Source organism: Camelus ferus, chromosome 29 (assembly GCF_009834535.1).
Source record: "Camelus ferus isolate YT-003-E chromosome 29, BCGSAC_Cfer_1.0, whole genome shotgun sequence".
NCBI classification, from domain to species: domain Eukaryota; kingdom Metazoa; phylum Chordata; class Mammalia; order Artiodactyla; family Camelidae; genus Camelus; species Camelus ferus.
This window is the reverse complement of record NC_045724.1, coordinates 22,667,628-22,692,163: the sequence shown is the minus strand read 5'-3', so window position 1 is coordinate 22,692,163 and position 24,536 is coordinate 22,667,628. Positions and strand designations below refer to the sequence as shown.

Genomic DNA, 24,536 nt, shown 5'->3' with positions numbered 1-24,536 from the left:
CCGCTGCCCGGCAGGAAGGCCAGGCTCCCGGACGCGAAGGCAGGCGCCGGGCACGCCCGGTCTCCCCGAGCGCCTGTTGCCCCCGAGCGGCCAGGGCTGCGGGAGAGCCGCGGAGACCCACGTGGGGAAGACGCGCCGCGGCGGTGCCAGCCCCCCGACGCCGCGACGCGCGGCCGGTTACCTTCCTCGTAGCCCCACTCCACTCCCTCCTCCTCTTCCTCGTCGTCCTCCTCCTTCTCCGGGAAGGCGACAGAATCTTCGATGAAGCTCAGGTCAGCCATGGGGAGGCCGGCGGTGCCCGCGCCTCGGCGGGGCGAGCGCTCCGGGCCGCGAGTGTGAGCGCGTGTGAGCGGCCGGGGGTGCGCGCGGGCGAGTGTGAGCGCGCGTGTGTGCGCGAGTGTGAGCGCGCGGGGACGAGTGTGAGCGCGGGAGGCGGAGGGCGAGGCGGGCGGGGAGCGCGCGGCCGGGCGCTGGGCGCGGGGTCCTCGGGCGGCCGGCGCGGGGAGCGGGGCGCGAGTCCGGCTGCAGCGCGGGAGGAGCCGCGGCCCCGGGAGCGCGAGCGGGCGAGTTATAAGCCCGCCGGGCCGGGCCGGGCTGGGCAGGGGCGGGGCGGACTCGGGAGGGACCGCCCCCTGCCTCGGGCTCGGGGCCGGGGTGCACGGCCGTCTGAGGCCCCGGGGATCCGGGCCGAACCGCCCCCCACTACGCGCGCGCGCGCACACACACACACACACACACACACACACACACACACACACGGCACCGCCCTAACCGCCGGGTCGCCTCCCCACCCGCTCTCGCTCACCAGCTGCTCCCGCTCCCCCGCGCCTTCCTTCCAGAGCCCCAGGGTCCCCCCTTAGGACCCCTGGACGCAGGGCCTCGGTCAGCGGCTTCTTACCCTTAGTTATCGCATCCTTCCTCCGGAAAATACCACAAAGAAAGAAAGGGGTCGGGGAGGAGAAAGATGAATTGCAGCGGATAAGCGAACAGAGAGGGCTGGGAGACCCCGTAACAAAACAAAAAAGTTTCCCGCTCCGAATATTTATTATTGAACGTTAACTTTTTGATTCGGCCTTGGAGCACAGTGGAGAACAGTAGGGAAACATTTACAATTGTGGTTACTAAAAATATTTTTTAAAATTTTTATTTTAATCTAGACAAGTAATTTAGGGACATTTTTCCGTTAAAAAAAAAAATTCAAAGGCAACAGGAGTGAAAGACAATAAAGAAAGGGTGTTTGGTTTTAGTTTCAAGTCTGGGGTGCTCCCGCAGGCGCAGCTTGCTGTGTACACAGCTCCAAATCGCCTGGAGAAATCGTGTAAATAATGAAATGCACACATTGCATAACAAACAGGAACCTTCCTGACCCAAACAGTTACCTCTTCAATATGCTCCTCAGTCCCGTGTGAATGGCTTCAACCCCCTGTTGGAAGGCCTTTTTAAATGAAGCTCTAGCCAATAACCCCGGAGCAGGCTAACCCCGCAGTTTTAGAAGGTATATGTACGTAATAAGCTCAGATTTGGACTTTAAGTAACACTTGTTTTTATGTGCTCTGTGCATACAACAAAACGTTAGCGGTTTGAGTAATAGGTTCCTAAACTGTACCACCCTCTGAATGTTTAAGTCCTCTGTATAAGGATGGAGATGCTCTGTCTGGGAGATTCTTAGGTTCTGTGTTTCTTGCCCTCACTGCCCACTCAGCCATGCACTTTTATAAAAAGCCATTTCACGGGCTATTAGAAATTTCTCCCAAAAATGGATTGGGACTAGGCAGGTGGGGAAGTACTCAATCATTTCTGCAATTCTGCCACTTTCTGGAATGTTTAGCAAAATAAGTGAAAACTATTGGTCAACTTAGCTTTGAGGATCTCAAGCATTCTTGTAATTTCTCGTTCCCCTTAGCACAGAGATCAGAAAGCCACCAATCAGAGGACTGAGCCACAGTTTGAGAGAGACTAACTTCGCTCTTCACTCACTGCCTTTGGTGTTCTTTAGTGGAAACTCTCCCTCCCCTGCATCTTCAGTGGAGACCCTGTCTCCCCTGTACCTCGGTAAGCCTGGGATTTGCAGAAGCAGAAGTCAACTAGCTTTTAAAAGTAATAAGCACAACCCAAAATATTAACCACTTTCCACTGAAGTTCTTCTGAAAGGAACACTTTATTTCTTTTTCCATTCTTGAAAACTCTCACATTCTTGAAATTTTCAATCCAGTTTCTTCTTAGAAGTATGTTCACACATTCATCCAATGCTGTAGCTAATGGGAACTCAGGAAGAATATCAGTAACAAAATCACTTTGCAAGCCTGAGCTCCTCAGCAAGATCCATGCCCTTCTGCCCTCAATCCTGCGTAAGTGCTAAATTGCAACCACTGTGTAACAACCAATTTCATTTAAAGGATCACGTAACTTATAGAGATGTTTACCAAGCCAGAGGACAGCAAAATCACATGGAAAAAGCTCAGTTTTTCAGGAGTAAGTAGTGTGCCATATTTACAGCAGGCAAGCTGAGATAGTGAATTGTTGATACTGAATTTTGCAGCTAATAGGCAGTTTAGCCTATAGCCCACAATGCATCACCGTTCATAAATGCAGTTAACTGCTAGACACACATATGTTTATCCATACATATTCTTTGTGAATTTTTCAACATAGTGTGTGTAATGTAACTCCTCTCTGCAAGCCTGGGGTGCCCTACCCAGCAACATATGAGCCATTTCACCATACATCCAAATATTCAATTAGCAGCCTTAATTGCTTTGAGACTGTGTGCTTCAGATTTCTGCTAATTAACAGCACCTTAAGACCTCCTCTTCTCAAAACCCTGCACTGTATTATCACTAAAGATGGAATTTCTATTTCCAGTTATTATGAGATACCTGTCACCAGAAAACTGAAACACACAGATGAAAGATATAGGCCAATTTTTTGATTTACAAAATGGAACAAGCACACCTAAATCTAGTATCATAGAGTCTAAAAATAATCATGCCCTATATTATGAACATAAGTATTCTGTGTATCACTCTGTATAGTTTTAACACATTTCAACCTAATGTCATATCTGATTCCTTAAATTAACTTTGTATTACTCACTTCTAGTGTTTGCCTAAGAGGTCAAACCACATCCTAGAAAAGTGTATTAACACTAAGAGCTATATAACTAACTACTATTTGATACTATGAAAATAGGAATAGAAATGCCTAAAAGAAATAAAGAGATACTAAGATTGCTTCACAGCACCCCATATTTAAACAACCCTCTCTCCCAGTCTTTTGTCACTCTTTGCCTACCTTCCCAAGGCTTTCTTACTGTGTTGGTGAGTTTGAGGCCTAGATTAGTCAAAAACAATTGTTACCTTTTGCTTGTGTGTAACTTATGCTCTGGGAACACCTCAAGGTTGGCACTTATATGTGTGTGTCAAATGGCTCTTCCCAAGATGATCAATTTTTGAACTTCAGCAACAGTGAGTTGTGTTCCTTTGTGTGCGCTGCTCTGCCCTGGGCACTGTGGGAGACCCCAAAACAAATAAAATCCTGTTTCTGCCCTCAAGGAATTCACAGTTCTCTTGCGAGTGGGGTGGTGGGAGTTAATAATTAAAGATAATGTGTTAAGTAGAAATGCAATTGCCATCACATCTAAGGAAGATGCGATTTAGACACATGACAATGACCCAGAAAGGTTTCTGGGAAAAGATGGCATTTGAGGCAAACCAAAAAAGATGAGTAGGATTTTGGTGGGTGATAAGGGAGGGAAGAGCATTGCCGGGCCAAGAAATGATGTTGAATCATGGAAGAGCTGGTTGTAGATCCATTTTCTCCCCTAAGTGCCTTCTGTGGCCTTCCAAAACTCATCTGCATCTCTTGGAACATGTGTGCTTCCATGTGCTCAGGTCTGAAATAAGACAGTTCTCTTGTTGTTTCGTTTGTTAGTCTGATTTTTGTTTTCTCTGTAAAGATATTAAAATTTTCCTGACCACATCCACTGATTTCTGAAGGTTTCAAGCTTTGCTTATAAGGCAAGATGTTCTGTTTCTTTTGTTTACATTTCTTTCTTCAGCAGATTAATCTCATACCTTACCTGCTTCAAGTTGAGTTTATCAACCTAGTTCGTTAGCCCTCTTCTTGCTCTCTTGTCTTCAGAAGCATCAGCTTTTAGTCCTAGGGTTCAGCAGAGCTGTGTAGATTGTGTTATTGTTCCTGTCATTCACGATTGTACGTCGCTGCTTTGACTGATTGAATATGAATATAAGTGCATGCACCACTTTCCAATAGAAACTTGAGGAGTTACTGTGTGGTTTCACTACCATGTTTGTCCCTTTGCCACAAAATTACCCAGTTCAGGAAAGCCTCCTTCAGTTAGTCTGGATCCTGGAATGAAGAACAGCCACAGATGAATGAGAACCACAGCCATCCCAAAGTCAATATGTAACGTCAGTGAGAAATCAATCCCTTTGTTTGCTACAACACTGAGCTTTCAGGGCTGTTTGTTACAGTAGCATAACCTAGCAAAAGCTGACTGTTACAGTAGCCCATCAGGTAAAGGTGATTTCAAGGGTAACCTTCATTTGCTCAAATGCTTTTTGGTATCTCTCTTTTTCTCAAAATAAAAGTACCTCTCTGGCCTGTGAGGAACTAAACAGCTTCAAACAGTGCCCTTCTCCCCACCTTGCAAACTTCTCAGAAGGCCCAGCCCAGTTGGGATTCTCACAGCATCACCACACAGTGAGAAAGCCCTTATGCATGGAAAACTCCCATCTCCTCTAGTGGACACAGGCCATAGATAGCTCTCTGGACTTCTCTAAGATCGCACCAGGTAGGCCTGGGACCCTACACCTCCTTCAACATCAAAATGAAAGAGGCTGAATTTAGGGTGTCTGAGATCATTAGGTTTATGTCTCCAAAATCTATGTTCATAGCAAGCAAAACCTTCTCTAGGTGCCTTCCTGGTACTCTGCCAAATGAAACCCCTGCTCGAGTGGTTAAAGTGTGTCCATGGTAACCCCGTGCAGATCTCCAGCCCTGAAGTGAAGATCGTGTGTGAAGTAGGTATCGTAGGACCTCCTCCAACAGACAGGGAGCTCCCGGGGCAAGAGCGCTTTATTTCTCCTTGTATCCCCTTACGGCAGGACTCAGGAATCAGCTTCCCTGCGCCACCCGACTAGCATTTATCAACATACTGGTGCAATAAAATTTCCAGCAACGAGGGTGGCAGCTTTCAGGGTGTAGTGGGACCACCAAAAAGGGAATGATCAAGAGTACTTGGTGGCAAGTGTGTCAATAGGGGCTTCATAAAGGAAGTGACACATGTGCTGGGTCTTAAAAGGTAAATAAGTACTCTTTTGCCCGCAGCAGAGAGAAGGAAGGGAGGAAAGAAGGACATTCCAGTGAAATGGAAAAGTAAACAACAAAAACTCAAATATAGAAGCGAGTCCGGGTACACTTTTCGAGCCAACTTTGTTTTCTTTTCCTGTGGCGTTAAGAAGGTTTTCTGTGGTGTTAGTAAGAGTGCAAAATGACACCTTTAAATAGTATGTCTCTGTTTTAGTGATTTTTTTTAAACAACATGTCTCAGAATAATCTCATGTCGTGAAATAAAATACAAAGGAGATGCTCGGTGACTGCATCCTGTTGGCAGAACAACAGGACTGAAAATGCATTGAGCGCTCGCGACATTAAGACAAGATGCCATGGCCAAGTGAGAGCAGCCTGTGGGCCACACGTATTCCCACGCGCCTGCCGCCCCGCGTGCTGACGTGCTGTTGGCTGGAGGGCCCGCGGGTCAGCCTGTTGTGCACTGTGGGAAGCCAGTTCCCAGGAAAAGAACGTCTGAGCCTGGCAGTGTTCTCCAAAGATCGCAGCTGTCACTCCTGCCCTCCTGTAGTCACAGGCTGCTCTTCCCAGTGGGAGGGGCAGCTAGTTCCCCTTCCAGTGAATCAGGGCTGGCTCTGTGACTTGTTTTGTCCAACAGACTGTGGTAGAGTGACCCTGTGCCCCTCTAAGAAGGCTGGTCAATTCCTCTTTTGCTGTTAGGAACCAGTCATGGTGTCAGAAACCCCACCACCCAGAGCCCACCTGCTGTGAGGAGGCCCAAGCCACCCACGCCACACGGGAGCCCCGGGGCACAGGTGTGGGAGACCTTCCAGCCCAGCTTAGCCCGCAGCTGAACGTGGCCAAGTGAGTGGCCCCAGCTGGCAGGATGCGGAGCAGAAAAATTGCCTGTCTGAATCCTGCCTGAATTCCCGGTCCCCAGAATCATGAGAAACCGTAAATCATGGTTTTAAGCCACCAAGCTTTGGGGTGGTTTATTACGCAGCACAAAATAACGAACGAGCACTGACTGTGTACCAGGTGCTCTGCCGTAAGCATTTCCCAAAGACTCTTTCCTCTGAGTCTCATAAGAGATTCAATAATATCATCTCAGGTTCAGATGAGAAAAAAAAAGGCTTAGACTTGCCTGTGGCCACAGATAGAGGGGGCAGGTGACCCGAGGTCTGTCTCTCTCTGGAACCTGTGCCCTGAACCACCAAACTGACTGCCCATGGAGCAGGTGAACTCAGCCAGTGTGCTCTGTCTCCACGACCAGGAGAACATGGGCTGTAGGAACAGTTAGGAACCACACAGCAATTATTTTTATTGAAGCACAGTTGAATTGCAATGCCGTGTTAATTTCTGGTGTAGGGCATAGTGATTCAGTCATACATATATACATATTCTTTCTTATATTATTTTTATTTTAAGTTATTATAACATATTGCATATAGTTCCCTGTACTATATATACCATTGGACTTTGTTGTTTGTCTATTTTATATACATTTGTGTCTGCAAATCCCAAACTCCTAATTTATCCCTCTTTCCCCTTTCTTTGGTAACTACAAGTTTGTTTTCTATGTCTGTGGGTCTGTTTCTGTTTTGTAAATGAGTTCATCTGTCTCATTTTTTTAGATTCCACATATAAGTGATATTTGTCTTTCTCTGTCTGACTTACTTCTCTTAGTATGATAATCTCTATGTCCATCCATGTTGAAGCAAATGGCATTATTTCATTCTTTTTTTATGGCTGAGTAATGGAATACTTATTTTATATATATTTATATGTATGTATACATACACATACAGATACACACACACACACACACACCATAACTTCTTTATCCAGTCATCTGTTGGTGGACATTTAGGTTGCTTCCATGTCTTGGTTATTGTAAGTAGTGCTGCTATAAGCATTGGGGTGCATGCACCTTTTTGAATTAGAGTTTTCCCTAGATATATGCCCAGGAGTGGGACTGCTGGATCATATAGTAACTCTATTTTCAGTTTCTTAAGGAACCTCCATACTGCTTCCTTACTGGTTGTGCCAAATTACATTCCCACCAACAGTATAAGAGGAGTCCCCTTTCTCCACACCCTCTCCAGCATTTATCACTTGTGGACTTTTGAATGATGACCATTCTGATCAGTGTGAGGTGATACCTCATTGTAGTTTTGATTTGCATTTCTCTGATAATCAGCAATATTGAGCATCTTTTCATGTGCCTCTTGGCCATCTGTGTGTCTTCATTAGAAAAATGTTTATGCCTTCTGCTCATTTTTTGATTGGGTTGGTTTTTTGTTATTGAGTTGTGTGAGCTGTTCAGACAGAAATTTAAATGCACAATCCAGCCCTACTGCATCCTTCCTCTGGGCAAACAGGGAGGTATACTGGACCAGTCTTGGCAGCCGGGGTCAGGAGGGTCAAAAATGGAAGTGTCAAGGAAGCTAAGAAAGGAAAAAGAGAGGTACAAAACTGAAACTTTTAAAATTTATTTTTAATTAAATAAAAAGATTTTATTTTTGAGCAGTTTTTTGTTCCAAAGCAATTGAGCAGAAAGTACAGACAGTTGCCACCTCCCCCCTCACCTCAGCCCAGTTTCCCCGGTTATTAGCATCTTGCATTCGTGTGGTACATTTGTTACAATTGATGAGCCAATAATAATGATCCATTATTATTTCTTGAGGGGGTAGGTAATTAAGTTTTATTTATTTATTTTAATTGGCAGTACTGGGGCTTGAACCCAGGACCTTGTCCATGTTAAGCATACACTCTACCACTGAGCTATACCCTCCCCACAATGATTCATTATTATTAACTAAGGTCCATAGCTTACATTAGGGTTCACTCTTTGTGTTGTACATTCTGTGTATAATTTTAAGCCTCTGCTCAGATATAGAGAAGGGACTTTGTGGCTGGAATCCCATGTTGAAGATCAACCCTCCCCTGCAGCCATGATTTAGTCCACCTCTGTTGCTCCTCTGACCTCTCTGTCCCTCTGGCCGGTTTGTCTGGACCCCTGCTCTGGCTTTGCTGCCTTTTGTCACATGGCTCCCAATCCACAGCTTACCGTCAACCTCCTGCTTCCTCTGCTCAGACTAACAAGCCAGGATCTGAAGTCTCCTGTTGGACTGCGGAGTCCTTGCTCGTGGACCAATGATTTGCTCAAGACCTATTATGTATCATGTGTGTCATGTGATTTCACTCATTAATTCATAATAATCTGACAGGAGGTATTTTTTTTTAATAGATGAGGAAACTGAAACTCAGAGAATTAAATGTTCTGCGAATGAGCACACAGCTAGCAAGGGGAGGAGTGACACAGGTGTAACCAGCTCCGCAGCCAACACTTACCGCGTGCCCCTTTCTCACCTCTCACCTGCGAGTCAGGTTTTTGTACCAGAATCCCATTCAAGGTGTCATTAGTTATTCATCCATTCACATTTGCAACCAGCTCTCAATGGGATACGAATTAAGTGGCTCCTTAACAATCTAACATGCTCAGCAAAAAAGGCAGAAAGCCTTCAAGATGCTTTATATGAAATGTTTCTGTTTCATAAAGAGCCTGTGTAATGAGGAGGAACCAGGGACACTAATGAAATACACAAAGCAGTAAACATTCCTAATGCTAATGGGCACAGCGTGTTCACATTATGGTCGGAACCCCACTGACTGGGCTTCGCTGACTATCACTTTGAGCATAATTTTTGATGATGGAAGAGAGAGGCTAGCGTGATGCAGAGCACACCAAGCGCTGAACGAGGCTGACCGTGCTAGTTTCAACTGGGGCTTCATTCTTTAAGGGGCAGTAACACACGACATATTCCCCACCTGGCAAAGGAGATAACAGAAAAAGAGACTAAAACTACAACATGAGAGATTTTGGTGAGACACAATACTTATCAGATATTAAGAATTATTTAAAACAGTCCTCTTCAAGAGTCTGATGGAAACACATACCTTGTTAAACGTGTTATTACCCTCAGCAGAATATACTCTATTGGAAGTGGGTATAGTATAACGGCTTTGTGGCTTAGTAAGTTTTGATCTTGATCAAGACATTTAAGCTCTCTTTGCCTCAGTTTCCTCATCAGTAAAATGAGGATAATAATAAACTACAACAGTCAGTTCTAGAGTGCTTGTGAAAATGCAAATTTGTTCCGATGCCATTGATATCGTAGGGAACGATTTAAGCACACCAATACTTCCCTGTGTGCTTGTGAGGAACACGAGACTAAAGCAGAAAACCAGACCCAGTAGAACCAAGTCATGTAGGACATACATACACAAAGGCACTCATGCACCCACCTCAAACATCTGCCAACGACACCTGACTTTCCAACTCCGCATCAGATCTCAGCTGACCCTCCTTCCACCCCTTCTCAGTAATTCACAAGCTGCAGACACATCCCCAGGCAAACGTCAGATCTTTTCCAAGTTAAAATGCCACCCTTAGTTTAGCATTTATGCATTTCTTAACCTTTGAATGTGTGTAAAAAGCTGCTACCATTTTATTCGACTCCTTTGTTATTTTTAATGTGTCACCATTGAAGATTTTTGAGTGTTGTGCCCCTAATCCCATTTTCTCCAGAAGCCCTGGAGCTGTTTTTGCCAATTTTGCATAGCACGGTGTCTTTTAGCAACACAGGTATCACATTATAGCAAAACTGACTGTATCTGCCACTAATAAGCACTCAAATAGTGTATTATTGTTGTAATTATAAGAAACTGATATTTCTTAGATCATTTTCTCTTCGAGTTAATCTGATTATTGTCATCATTAGTTTGAATACTGTCCATGTTGCTACTATTATTATTAATATTATTCTTGTTGTATTCATATTCGGGAATGTCTTTAGGATGTGCACACTCGTGAGATTGCTCAAAGTATATGAACCAGTACGGGAACAGTCCATCACTTAAGAATTTCAAATGTATTGCCTGCCCTACAAACTTGACCGTATCTCTTTGAGACCACAGTGCAAAACAGAACCTGCTGGTAATCAGCAGGTAGCCCTAAGTGTTTGACTTCAAGATAGTTTGATTTCAGACATCCAGCTGTATTCTGGACTAGTTATCCATAAGCCTGTTTAATCAATTATCACATAGATAAGGGCATGATATTTACATTTCGGGTGTAAGCAAAGTAATCAGCTGAGGTCACGGGAGGAAGACAAGATTATTCGAGAAGTGAGCTTTTTGCAAATTATCTGTCCTGCTTGTGCACCTTCAAAAGCAAAAATCACATGTGAACTATCATTAAAGACATGATGAGAATGCAAACACTAAGTCCTAAGATTCATTCACGCATCCCATCAGTGCAGCCAACCCACCACAGATCAAAAATATTCCAGGGGAGAAAAGAAATTCCAGAAAGTTCCAAAAAGCAAAACTTGAATTGGCTGTGCCTTGGCAACTATTTACATAGCATTTGCATTGTATTAGTGTTATAAGTAATCTAGAGATGATTTGAAGTGTACGGGAGGATGTGTGCAGGTCATACGCAAATACTACACCATTTTATACAAGGGCAACCTTGTGTGTGTTCACTGTGGGAAGAACCACACACACCTTGCTTCATCCACATTCATGCACCAGCGATGTTGACAAGGATGGCATTCTCTTCTGTACGAAAGGCAAACATATACTATAGAGATATCCCCTCACAATTGTAAGACAGAAGCTAATATATGTGAAGGTTCTTGAGAATCATAAATAATTATACAAGTGTAGATTGGCTTCGTAATCATTTTTAAGTTGCTTCCTAAATCACATCTAGAACTATCTTTGCAAATAAAGCACTAGGTGCCCCAGAATGAGCAATGACGTAATAGAGGAAACTAATAAAGACTGAGAAAGAATCATTTGGAGTCAACCCTGAAATTCTGAATTTTACTGAACAAACACCATCATCTCACAAAAATGTGACAGATGCCCCAATTGCATACCCATTGTCAAAAGAAACATTTCTCACCTTTTAGGTAAAGTTCTTCGGTTTGTCTAAACCAGTGGTTTTTTAAGTGTGATCCTGGACCGGCAGTATCAGCTTCACCGGAGAAATTGTTAGAAATGCAAATTTCTGGGCTCTGCTCCAGACTCACAGAATCAGAAACTCTGAGAGTGGAGCCAGTGATCATGTTTTAACAAGTCCGCTGGGCTGAAGTTTGAGAACCAGGGGTCTGACCTGTGTTGTCCAACAGGGTCATTACAAGTTGCTATTAACCATTTGAAATATGGCTAGTCCAAACTGAGACAAGCTGGCAAGTGTAAAATTCACAATAATTTCAGAAACATAGAAAAAAAAAACCCATAAAAGATTTCTTTAATGTTTTTATATTGATTACGTGGTGAAATAATAATGATTTGGAAATGTCAGGTTAAACGAAGTATATTATTAGAATCAATTTAATACGTTTTTTAAATTTTTTTAATCCAACTAAAAGAAAATTTATAATTGCATATGAGCTGCATTATATTTCTATAGGACAACACTGCTCTAGACCAAACTTCTTAAAAATGTCAAAATACACTTCACAAAATTCCTATGGAAAATTATGTAACCTCTGCCTGAATATTTTCAATGGCAAGGGATCCACAATCAACACTTTCATTTCTGAACAAGTCTTTCATATATTGAATTAAGATCTGCTTTGCTGTAACTGCCTGTTTGTTTTAGGTTGTTTTTTTTTTTTTTTCCTTTACCCTGGCTCTGACCTCTGGAACTACATATAATAAGAATAACCTCTTGCTTCATGACAGTTCTTCAGTATTTTATAACCTGAATCAATGTCAACAATGTGTCTTTGTGTTTGCCAGGCTGAAAATATCCCCTGCACCATCATTTGTCCACATAATGCGTGATTTCAAGAGCTTCTGGTTTCCTGGTTACTCTCTGCGAAGCATCCTCCTCTATGGTAATAGCCCTCACGTAGGAAAAACGGTCCAAGTGTTGGAAATGCGCCAAAGTGATTTCTGGTGTCTTTTCAGTGGAGCTCAGGGCATTGTTAGCAGACCCTCAGGGTTGATCTAATTCCATAGGGGTATGAACGTTCAATTGCCTCATGTTGAGGAGGCTATTTCACAAATGTGCTGGAAGAGAGTTTAAATTCTAGAAAAAGGGTAAGAGCACAAATGCTGTATGCCCACAGCCGTGTGAATGACTCCCGTTCATGGCGATGCAAGGGAAGCTATAAGTCGGACTCTCATCTTAAGTGGATTTAAATTAGTGAGTTAAATAATATATTTGACATGTGTTCATTTTGTTTCTGTGATTTTTCACCTTTCTGAAAATCATGCTGTTAACACTCCTGAAATAGGATTCCCAGCACACAGTAGGACACACCGGATGTGGTCTGAGCCCAGCGGGCTCCTCTGCGCTTGGCTGGTTACTCCATGTCTCCCAACGCCAGAGCTTTCTAATGACCTCACTAGCACGACTGAATTCTTGTCTTCACAGACGCTGCTCTAGCCCAGTTTCCCCTATCCCATAGCTTTTATTTTATAACTCAAATGCTAGCTTTTTTTTTCTGATGTTCTTGCCTTTTAAATTTAATGTTGAGAATCTAAGCACATTATTCGGCCCGAGAAAACCTCTGTCGTGTCACTGATGTCTTTATCAAAGTGCACACTGGATGCCAAGAGCCACTCAGAGCTCAGTCAGAACTCAGAGAGGCGTTTGTTTGAGCAAAATCTGCTTCCCCGGGTGGGAGGAGAGAGAGGAGGGGGGGAGGCGCTCTCTCCAGACGCCAGGGGAAGCACGGAGACCGCTGCAGGCGTGGTCGGGCTGAAAAGCATCCCGTCTGCGGGTGGGGCCTGCCCTTGGGAAGACTAACGCACAATTGTCCTCTCTTCCCTAATGCTGTGCTTCGATAAAATTACTCTCCTCCAGGGAGTGTAAAATGAAGACTATAAAATTGCTGGAGCCCCTCCCCAGGGCCTCACATGAGGCCCCATGACCTTGAGGGACCCTGAGTTTCCTTGGCTTCCCCGCAAGTCTGCCCCGCACTCAGCTGACTTGCTGGTTCAGAGCGAGTACCTGATGGTGCTCACCGCGTGCGCAGCCTCGGCTTTTATGCCGCTCGCTTCCGTGACTCCCTAGCTCCTAAGGAGGATGTGTACGAGACTCCACGCACCTATTTTTTTTTTTTAGACTCATTTAAGTTATTCTGTGTTCCCTTTTAGAAGTCTCCTGTGGACAGCTACTTTCAAGTGTCTTAAGTTTACTTGGGTTTTTTGCAGAGTGAAACGATGGGGAGATGATTGCTCTGAAATCAAAAAGTAAGTGAAATTGAGGACCAACTTTATAGAAACGGGTTGTCTCACTTCTGTAATTATAATCCACTCATAGGAATTTTCAAAAGAAACTGATCCGGGGCCCTCGGGGGCTGTCGTAAGTCCTAGCCCCCACGGAGCTCACACTCCCAGGTGACACTGCAGGTGGCGATGAACCCAGCAGACTCGGATTTCCCCCGCTGTGCTCCCAATTTTCAGCTTCTAATTCAGTGTCTCTGAACACATGACAAGAGAGTCCAAGAGCCTGAAAGTAAAGACAGATCACAAAAGGGAAGCCAGAGAGAGTAGGTGAGGGTGAAAGATCTCCCCTTTGCCTCCGTGGAAGAGGGGAGCAGAAGAACCATGTGCTTGGGTGCTCATGGAGTCTCCTGTGTCTTTAGCAACATGAGGGGACACCTCCTTCCAGGGTCCTGTTCCACCTGCTGTAGTCCCGTCCTGTCTTCCCGAGTGCTCCCGCCCCGTCGGCTGGGTTGCTTTGTAAGAGGTAGAATGCCATGCTACTAATCTAGCTCTGTGCTGCCTTCCCAAGGGTAGGAAGAAGAAGATGGTCCTACTGCTACGCGTGTGTGTGCTGACAGTTATTTGGGTAGGATATTGTTCTCATTGCTGTAGGGTGAACGGAAGGGTGTGAGATCTCCCCGTCCCTGAATCCCAGTTTCCGCCCAGCCCACTTCTAGAACAGTGTATGACTCCGAAGAGCCCCCTCTTCCATATCTAGGCCCCCCACTTCATGCCAAGGGAAGGGATGTGTAAGTCCACAGAAGTGTAATGGCATAAATATGTCATAATCAGAGCATGTGTTCAATAGCAGTAGAACTTGTAAGGTTCTTCCCTTTTACTCTCACCGTCCATTGTAGCCTGGTCGTGTTTAAGACCAAATTTCAGCTCCACCACTCACTCACCGGTTGTGTAAACTGGGCAGATGACTTGAACTTTCTAAGCTTCACTTTCCCCATCTGTAAAATGCTGTAAGATGCAATGGCCACACTTACGTCTTATGTGGTTATGGAGAGGATGTATTTAAATAGTTTCCTGCACTGCCCCAACACCTTCAGCGCTCAGGGAAAGGGGAGCTGCTATTATAACATTTGTCACTTGTCACTATGTCTTGTAATGACTTTTGAACCCTTATATTAAAATATAATATATAACATAATGTTTACCTGTTGTTGAAAGTATGCAGCTCAGTGGTTTTTACTGTATTTACAGAGTTGTGCAACCATCACCATAATCTGAGTTGAGATCATCTTTTATCGTCTCAAAAAGAAAATTTACACCCATTAGCATCACTCCCATTCCTCCTGCCTGAAAAACCCTCTGGTGTAACATTGAATATAAGTGGTGAGAGTGGACATCCTTGCCTTCGTCCCAATCTTAAGGGTAAAGCCTTCAGTCTTTCATCATTTAGTATGATCCTTGTTGACAGTTTTGGGCATATTTATCAGTCTGAGGAAGTTCCCTTCTATTGCTAGTTTGGTGAGTGTTTTTATCACGAAGGAGTGGTAGATTTTGTCAGAGATTTTTCTGTGTCTATTGAGATGATCTTGTAGTTTTTGTCTTTTATTCTGATAACATGGTGTATCACATTGATTTTCTGATGTTAAACCAACCTTGCATTCCTGGCATAAATCCCAGTTTCTCATGGTGTATCATCATTTTTATATATTGCTGGATTTTTTGTGCTAGTATTTTGTTGGGCAAAAGACAGGATTGCATGCCTTAATTAGGCCTAAATAGCTCAGTGCTTAATACATGCCATAATGTGTGTCTAAAGGGGCTAAGACTAGATGAAGTCATATCCTGCTGTTGGTGAAGGATACAGGGGCCACACTTACTTAGAGCAGAAATTCCTCCCTAGAATAATCGTGTTATAGAAATCTGGATTTTGCATTATCAGGACTGCCAGGCACCACTTTCAAATATAAGTAATGCAAAAATTTATTTAGTAAATCAAGAAATTATACAGCTGCATATAATGGGTTCTCCATAAATATCAACTGATGGCATTAAAATGATATAAAGAGAAAAATGCATGAGAAAAGCAAATGACTGGGCCTTGAGAAAGATGATAACAAAAGTGACCAATCAAACATCTGTTCACAGATTCCAAAAGCATTTGTTGACCACCTGCTTGTGCCAGACTCTGGAGGGAAACCAAAAAGACTAAGATACAGCCCTTGTTCCTCACAGTCTAGTGCAGAAGGCAGAGCAATAAACAAATAGCTACACTGCGGAGTGGTAAGCCCGGAGTGCAAGTGTGTGCCAGGCTCCGAGGCAGCCCAGAAGAGGGAGTAAGGAAATAAGTCAACCCTCTGCACTGAGTATGTGAATTAAGCTCCCTCCGTATTAAGTACGTGAATGGATCGCAGGGTCCACCAAGGGAGAGACAGGGTGGAGTCAGGGAAGGCAAGGGAGGAAGTCAGGAGAGTTGGGGGCAGAACCAGGGAAGCAGGAAGAAAGAAAGAAGTGTGGGAGCAAATACACCCACGCCTCTTGTGCAAGTTCTGATACGTGTGTGTCCGTGTGTGTGCTGTGTGTATGGGTATAATCCCTATCTGAGGTTTAATTCTAAACCAGAGCATCCATTTCCGGGTCTTACAAACCAAGCATTCTATACATACGCATCCCTTAGTCCGCTGAAAACCACTGCTATTAATAACATGTAGGCAATGAGGTTATTGTGAATACCTGTGTGTCATCGCCGGGTCCAGGTCCATCTCCTTGGTAAGAAACAGCGAAACAAATCTCATTCTCCTTTGGCTACCAGAGCTGACTTTTCCACACTGCCTCGTTTATTTTACAAATTGCATTTCCTCAAAAGTTCTGTAAAGGATTCCGTAGAGTTCGCATCTCACCCATTAAAATAGGCGGTTTCTGTTTGCTCCAAGTAATCCAGGACTTATCCTGACTCTTTGAACGCAGATGCCTTCCAGCGGCTGGGAGGTCTTACTTCTTTTGAGCGACCTGAGCCATGAACCAGTCTCTAAGCATCCAGTGAGTGTCAGCGGGCTATTTCACAATTCACAGCAAATTCCAAAAATTTAAATTGGAGAAAGTAGTCCCCGCTCAAGAAAGCATTCTGAGTTTAAAATGATTGCTTTATATGCATGCCAGATGACACCGTGATAATAGTAGCTGACGGTCACAGAAGGCCCCAGGCACTGCTACACGCACTCGTTAACTTCCTCAGGCCCCAGCGCCCTGCAGGACTCCTCCGTGTATTCCTGATGGCTCGGCACTCTAGAACAGCTAACCATTTCTAGTCTTTATCGATAAAGGACACGTGGTTGTTGGTACCCAGTAACGGTTATTATTATCCAATGTCTGTCTGAGCGCACGGGTGCACAGAGAGGTGAAGCAGATCGCCCAAGGTCACACAGCGGGGGAGCCTGAGAGCAAAACCGGAAACCAGGAAGTTGAGATCCAGAGCCAAGCTCTGAGCCACCAGATTTCATGGCCTCTCAGGAGTGAATGAAACCAGATAAGAGCCCTTATCAGAGAGAAATGGTGGCCTCATTAATCCATGACATAAGCTGTGCTTTAAAACCAACAAAGCGAACTGTGCAATGGGCCAGCCCGGAGTCTTACTGGCCAGCGGCAGGAAATGGAACCATTGCTCTTCAAACACAGTAAGAACAAGCGTGCCGCCTGCCTGGCCCCGGCCTCGGCCCCAAGTGGAAGGGACTGGAAGGGCTGGGGTCTTGGGTGGAGGACCTGGAAGAGGGTCCCATCACCGAAGAGCAGTTCCGTGAGAAGGGGAAGGGGCTGCACGTGAGGGGCCCAGAGGGAGCCTTCTTGCTGACACGTGAACTGTGAGAGACTTGGGACACAAGGCGAGGAGTGCCCCGGGCAAATCCACCAGGATGAATCCTTCCACCCACCAAACACACCCTCTCCCTGTGGCCGTTTCCCTCATAAACTCTTGAATCTCTGTCCCCTGCTGAGCAGCAGGCCTGGGAAGAACGCTGTACAGTGACAGCCAGTTGTAGCATTTGCTTTAGTCACAGGTGGTCGGTGAGAAGTAGGGAAGCTAATCCACAAAGCCGGCAAGGGGACAGAAATGATGCTCATCTAAGTTATCTTTTGCTAATGTAATAAATTGTTCCAAAATTCGAGGGCTTAAAAAACATCATCTCGTGGTTTCTGTGGGTCAGGCTCTGGGCTCAGCTTGGGTGCCAGCCCGTCTCTTATGAGGCTGCAGGCCAGGTGAGGACTGGGGCAGGGTCCGCTTCCTGGCTCCCCCATGGGCCTTTGGCAGCCTCAGTCCCTGGTAACTGTTGGCCAGAGACATCCGCTTCTTTCCATGAGGGCCTTTCCATAGGGCAGCTCATGACTTGGCTGCCAGTTTGAGAGAGGAGAGAGAGAGAGAGAGAGAGAGAGACCGACCGAGGGAGAAAGAATCAAGATGCATCCAGAGTCTTTTCATAACTTAACCTGGAAGAAGCAATCCCATCACTTGTGCCCCATTCTGTCTGCTAGAAGCCAGTCCCCAGATCCAGCCTCCACCCCAGGGGAGGGGCTCACACAAGGGTATGAATACCACTGGGGCAAAAGGAGGACAGAGACAGTGGGAGAGATCTGATGAGGGAGAAGCCTTGTTGAACTTTAAGATGATCATTTTTGATACAGAAACACTTCTCTGTGTAGCTAATCTGCAAGCAGCCTGTTGCTCAGGTCATAGAAATATACAAGAAAAATGCAGTGACCTTTTCTTCCTTTTTGTCTGAGTTATCTGCAAACCCTCAGCAGTCTCCCTTCCCTGGCTGCACCACTGATCCTTCAGAGTCCCAGGACTGGCTGACCTCTTGTCAGTGACACCACTGGCACTTGGGACATATCTAGGGTAACAGTTTGTCATCCACACTTGACACTTTTAAAGTGAAGGGACTTTATTTCTAATTATATGGGGACAACAGGCAAACCAGGATGCCTGTCACCCTCCTCTGAGGCCACGTCCGTGCTTTAAGGAGTGCCTTTCACCCCTCCCTCCTCCTCTCTCCCTCACCCTCCATCTCCTTCTGTCGTTTGCTCCCGTCACTCACTTTCCACTCTCTCTCTCCGTATCAGTGCTGTTAAATGTGAGCTGGAGACGGAGGCATCTTCCTGGAGCAGTGTTGCCCTCCCCCTCTCCTGGGTAACTTGCTCGGCAGCTGCCTTCGGAGATGAGGGAGCACCACAGTGCTCCCCGCCATGACCCGGATTCCCGACCCCATCAGCACCACCACTGCTGCCGCTGAGGGCTGTGTCCTCCTTCCTCACCATCAGCAACTGAAGGGACGTGTGCGTGCGCGCTTACACTCGCACATCTGTGTCTGTGCGTGTGGACTGTTCCCAGATAGGATATCAGAGATGGGAAAGGATTATGAGAAATATTATCAGTGTTAATGAGTGGTTTTTTGTTTTTAAAATGCATTTCTTAAGCATCTCTGTGTGCAGAATGTCTATTGGCTAACATGCCATCACCTCGTGGTGTTTTTTTTAATGATGCATGTAGAAGTTAATATATCATTAAAAATACGTACGCTGGTATTTGCCCCAGTCAGGAATAGGAACTTTGTTACTAAAATTGAATATTAAGCTGAGAAACCATTGACATCATACCCAGTATCTCCAAGCCTTGTGCCCCCCTAAGCAAACAGGTTTTCACAATCTTTCAGTTGTCACCAGTGGAGAGACATTAGCCAGATTGTTGTTAAACAGATAAAATTTAGGAAACTACATCTGTGAACTGAGTTGTTCATTAAAATAATGGTGCTTCCTACTGCTTTCCTTTCTCTCTTAGTAAACATCCTTTAATTCATTCAAGAAAGCGTGGATGTGAACAGAAGAATGTTTTCCTAAAACTGAAAAAGAAATTTCTTAGGATCTTCATCGTAGTCACTTCTGGGTCATAGGCACAAGAGCAATTCACGTTGAAATGAGCAGTTACAGTTTCTAATGGTCTGGAGAAGCCATGTGTCTTTCTAACTATGCAGTCTTTCAGGACAGGTGAATGTGAAAGTGAATTTTCTCCTTCTTCTCAACTCAAGCAAACCGCATTGGCAACAAATAGGAAATCATTGTTCAGAGCTACTACAGAGTGTGTGAATGGTGTTACCAAATGCAGTCTAGACTGCTACTAGTTTAGCAGCAAAGAAATGTTTCTATCATACGGTTTTTATCAAGAGGACTAAATAGAAGGACTGATAACCAGTGGGTAATATTCTCTCTTGAGTTAGCTTTTAAATGGGTCACATTGTTCTCTGTTTCATCGGCAACCGAAAATCAATGCAATATCAGCAATGTTTGTGAAAAATAGCACGTTATCTGGGACTGACTGGAGCGGGGGGGTGGGGAAATGTATGCCTTTATAAATTAAGTTTTAAAATCTGACAGGGGCTTCTTAGCTCATCTGTTCCAAGCCCCTCATTTTTTACCTGCAGAAGTAGACGTCAGAAATATTAAGGGACCAACGCAAAACAACTATTCAGCATCAGAATTAAGATTTCAGCTGTAAAAACCTGTTTCAATTTAAGCACATAGTGTGTGATTTTTTTTTTTGAATCAAGATAAAGAGAGAAGACAAGAATTTATCCTGAGATGATTGTCTCTGATAAATACCGTTGAAGATTCTAGAATTTTTTATCCCCTCGATGAGTCTTGACTATAATAAAAGTCAACAAGTTAAAATAGAGGAAAACAAGGCAGAGGAACAATTTCCACCCCAAATAAGATGGAAGTAGCCCTTTCCTTCCCAATTTCAGCAAACAGACCCTGGACCCCGCAGTGGTGTCCCTGTCCCCTGAGCCCTGGAGGAGCTGAGTGTCGTGTTGCCCGGGCCACGGGCCGCACCACAATCGGCCCTTCTATGCATGGAACCAATGGACCTGTGACCTCAACGACGGCCACCTCAGTCGGCCTAAATCAAACATTAAGAAACAAGGAAAGAAAGGAGAGGGTTTTGTCTCCCTGCTTCAAAGGGGCCAATACTAACCTCCCTGGTCCTGCCCCCCAGAACCCAGGTGACACTGGGGCACATTCGTCTAAAGCCAGGCTGCAGGAGCCGCTTTTGAACAAGATCAGATCTCCCCTCGAACCAGACTGCCTTTGACCTCTAGGCCACTCACCACGGACTGAGGACCTTACAGGTTGTATTTCGTGGATCTGGGGCTTGACAGGGCTGAAAGTGAAAGTTCTGTGTGCAGAACCCATTAAATCAAGTTTCCAACGTAGAACATACTTTTTCCTGCCTCCTGCTTGCTGCTGAGAGCGGTCCTGGAGAACGAGAAGTTGAACAGCTGGGAGACCAAGCAGTTCGCGTTTTCCCTCCCTCCGTACTCCATCTCCTAATCGCCGCTCAAGGACACACCGGGAGACGTGGGCCCTGCTAAATTAGTAGCTGATGGAGGTCCCTTGATAAATTAAAAAGAAATGAATTAGTATCAGTGCTCTGTAAGGTGCGGCCTGAAGCACCTCTCTGGCAGAGATAACTTAGGATGGCCCAGTTACGATTATAATGAAGGGCTCAATGAGGTGATATTTCCAGGGGAATTTTTAAAATTAGAAGACTGCACAGTGATGATAACCCACATATAAACAAGAGCTAACGTTGCTGAGCCCTTGCTGCCTAGCAGACGCTGCTGAGCTATTTACAAACCCAATCTCGTTTCTTCTCATAACAACCCTGAGAGATGGGTTCAATTATTAGGTCCATTTTAGAGGTGGTGCCCGAAAGCTTGGAGGGTCAGTAACTTGCCATAGGTCACACAGCTAGGAAACTGGGGGGTCGGGTTTTGAATCTACGTAGTTTGACTCCAGAATCCACCCATAACTGCTTTGTGTAACTGTGATGAAGACGTTTATCAAGTTGTGATGTGTTCAAACATTTTTATCACTACACACAAAATCATCTAAAGATCAGAGTCAAAAGAGTTATTATGGATCCAAAGTTGAAAAGGGGAAGGTTTGGGGGGATTCACAGACACACATGACTATATATAAAATAGGTAAACAAGAGAATGTAAGAGAATTTGAAAAGAAAATATAGACATGTATGTATACATGTAACTGAATCCCTTTGCTGTACATCTGAAACTAACATGGTAAATCAACCACACTTCAATAAAAAATTTTTTAAAAAGTGGAAGGTTTGCAAAAATGGGCCAAGACATAGATATGAATGTAGGAAAGCCTGTGCGGGCCAGGGAGGAGGTTATTGTTCAACTATTTAGGAGAAAAGGAAGCACGTACAATGCTGTCTGTGTTTGCTCATTTTGGGCAATTTTCCCCCAAATGACCCTAATTCTGAGTAAGTGAGTAAAAGTGTGTAAATCCACACAACCAGCTTTCATTGCATTTCAACCTCATTGTTCTTCTCTTGGAAAATGTCAGGCGTGATTAATTAGGAAGGAACTGGAAAGGGGAGGCCTGCAGACTTCTAAACACAGGCAGCAGACAATCTCCACTCCAAACGTGTGTCTTCGCGGGAGTGAAGAAGCCTGGTCCCTGGTTTCTAAGAACATTCCAAAGATGCTGTGCAGCTGGGAGAATGGTGAGCCAACAGCAGCCCTACATTAAACTGAACCAAATTTTAACTCAGAAAAAAAAAAAGCCCCTATTTTATTTCCATGAAAAGACCTACTTTAAAGAAGGGTGAAGCCTTTCCCCCGGTTTCTGTCAGTCGTGATGTTGTTCAATCTTGGGTTGGCGCATCTGAGAAGATCTAAGATTTAGTGTTATTTTATGTAAGCAGTTTCTAAACTTAGGGAATCGGGTTTCACGGAGGCCGAGAAGATGGAGCTCGCCGCGTTCACGCCGTTCGGGCGAAGTTGTCCCAAGTTCCATTTTCCTCTGCAGAACAGCTAGCTGGTTGAGTTAGCAGTGTTTACACTGAAACACGTTGCCAACTCTCGTACCACATCCTGACAGTTTTATTACAAATCACAGAATTAGAAAACCACAGGTGTAAATTGTACATATGTCTAATGTATTTAGGTTGGCCCATGATAGTTTTCAGTTTGCTGTAATTCCTGATTTTCACATGTTGAGAAGTTATAGGAATACACATTGGATTACAAGTTGCTCCCAAAGATCCTTTTGTTAAAGGGAAAGTTACCTTGGAAAAGTACCCTGTGTTCATTTGTGGATCTTGCTTCTAGTCCAACCTTGTGGCTTTTGCTGACTCAAGAGAGGCCAAATGCCTACAGAAGTTCACTCTCGACTACATCAACAGTGTGGTTATCTTCCAGCGCGTTTCTTAAGTCATTAACAACAGTGCCTGGTCTGTGCTTTAGGAGCCCTGAGCTGGGCTGAGACAACAATAATATTGTTTCATTTCCAAAAGCACTTGACAGATTGGAAAGGTTTATTAGTAAATGCAGTTTGACCCAAATGAAAAAATTGTTGTTCATTTTAACACACTGTGAAAGGAAGTGCAGAGTGATGAAGCAACAACAAGTATGTGTTCAGTGCCTCCCATGGGTCATACGCTCCTCCACGGATTTGAACACTGGATCCAGTGGCCCCCAAGATGCTTCCAGAACCACCACCGCTCCTGAAGTTTACAGTCTGGCTGAGGGATGGGGTGGGGTTGGGGGCAGACAATTAAGCCCTTAGTGGTAGGGGTCTGTGTTAAGTGTAGACATCCAGGGAGTAAGGACCTGCACAGGCTGTGTGCACAGGAGGGGAGGGGACCAGAGAGAGGGAGGGAAGGGAGGGGAGGGGAGGAGTCCCTGCTTCAGTTTGTGACTCCAAAAAGGAGATACACTTGTACTGAATAGGTTTTGTTAACGCAACTGAACGTGATGAGTTCTGTGTGCTATGAGTCATCTTGGCAAGGAGAGACTGATCCTAGTTTCGGGGACCAGAGGAGGTCTCTTCAAGGAAGTGATATTTGAACTAGACCTTCAAGAATGGGTTGGATACCAGGAGACAGGGATGAGAGGGGAGGATTTCCAACAGAGCAAAGACTTGGAAGCTGTTAGGACCCAGGGAGAACGGAGGGCGCAGCAGGCGCACAGCGGGAGAGCTGAGAGCAGGCTGAGCGGCGGAACTGGGGAGGCGGGTGTACCAGATGTTCAGGAGGGTATCGGAGCCCCAGGAAATGCAAAGCTAGGCCTTCCCTGAAGCAAAGATACAAGTTCCTAATATGACGTCACCCACTGTTTAAACCAGGAATTCAATATGAGAAAAACTGATTATTTTGCTTCCGAAATCTCTAAAAGCAGAGGTCTCCCAAAAGCATAATTAGTCTTTGGAAGATGCCTGAGGCAATTCCTGCTCTCTGTCATGTTCCATTTGCCATTGGATTATTTATCCGGCATCCAGGAGTCGGGTTCTTCTGTCTGGTTGCCTGGGGTGAAAGAATGTAGCTTACAGGGCCACACTGCGATTGTCTCCTACCACCGAAAACCAGGGAAGCTCTTGACCTGAGCTGTAGCAACACCACACCCCCAGAGGTCAAGGTAAGATGCTGTCTCTTTAGGGCCAATTGTATAAAGATTTTTTTTTTCTGCTTCAAAATACAGGGCAGGGCAAAGTTTTACAAGTCTTGAACCCCCAAAGCAGGCTTATCCCAAATACGCAGGCTTTATCTGGATGCTGAAATTCCAGATAATACCTTAACTGGCTTAAAAATTACTTTTCCTTTGAAATTGCTCTGCTGCCAAGAATAGTCTTCTCTGGAGCTAGGCTTCTATGTATTTGCCATCTTGACAGATTGTGGATCTCACGATGGACAGACCAGATGAATGGTCACCGGGTGTTCCAAAGCCCGGATCACACCAGGAGGTGCTTTTCAAAAAGCATATAATCCTATGCTGCTCATGAAATGGTGTGACTCCAGAATGCTGGGGGCCTGCCTAATGATTTTCCCACTGGGTCTTGTGACACGTTCCACACAGCATCTGTGCCCACTGTGGAGACATCCCACACCATGGCTGGGAAATGCATGTTTA

At 44.9% G+C, this 24,536-nt stretch overlaps 1 protein-coding gene and 1 long non-coding RNA gene across 4 annotated transcripts in view; one reads left to right on the top strand and one right to left on the bottom strand.

Moving 5' to 3' along the window:
- Positions 1-452, bottom strand: part of CA8 (carbonic anhydrase 8) — a 76,858-nt gene extending 76,406 nt beyond the window's left edge. The window contains exon 1 of one of the 3 annotated variants that reach the window (XM_032469852.1): positions 122-452. In XM_032469852.1, coding sequence (XP_032325743.1) covers positions 122-281 — 160 coding nt within the window. In that variant the 5' untranslated portion in view covers positions 282-452. The remainder of the gene's footprint in view (positions 1-121) is intronic. The other 2 variants (XM_032469850.1, XM_032469851.1) reach the window with 2 other exon arrangements.
- Positions 155-24,536, top strand: part of LOC116660417 — a 41,606-nt gene continuing 17,224 nt past the window's right edge. The window contains exons 1-2 of the long non-coding RNA XR_004315916.1: positions 155-272; positions 1,904-2,052. This is a non-coding gene — a long non-coding RNA (uncharacterized LOC116660417). The remainder of the gene's footprint in view (positions 273-1,903; positions 2,053-24,536) is intronic.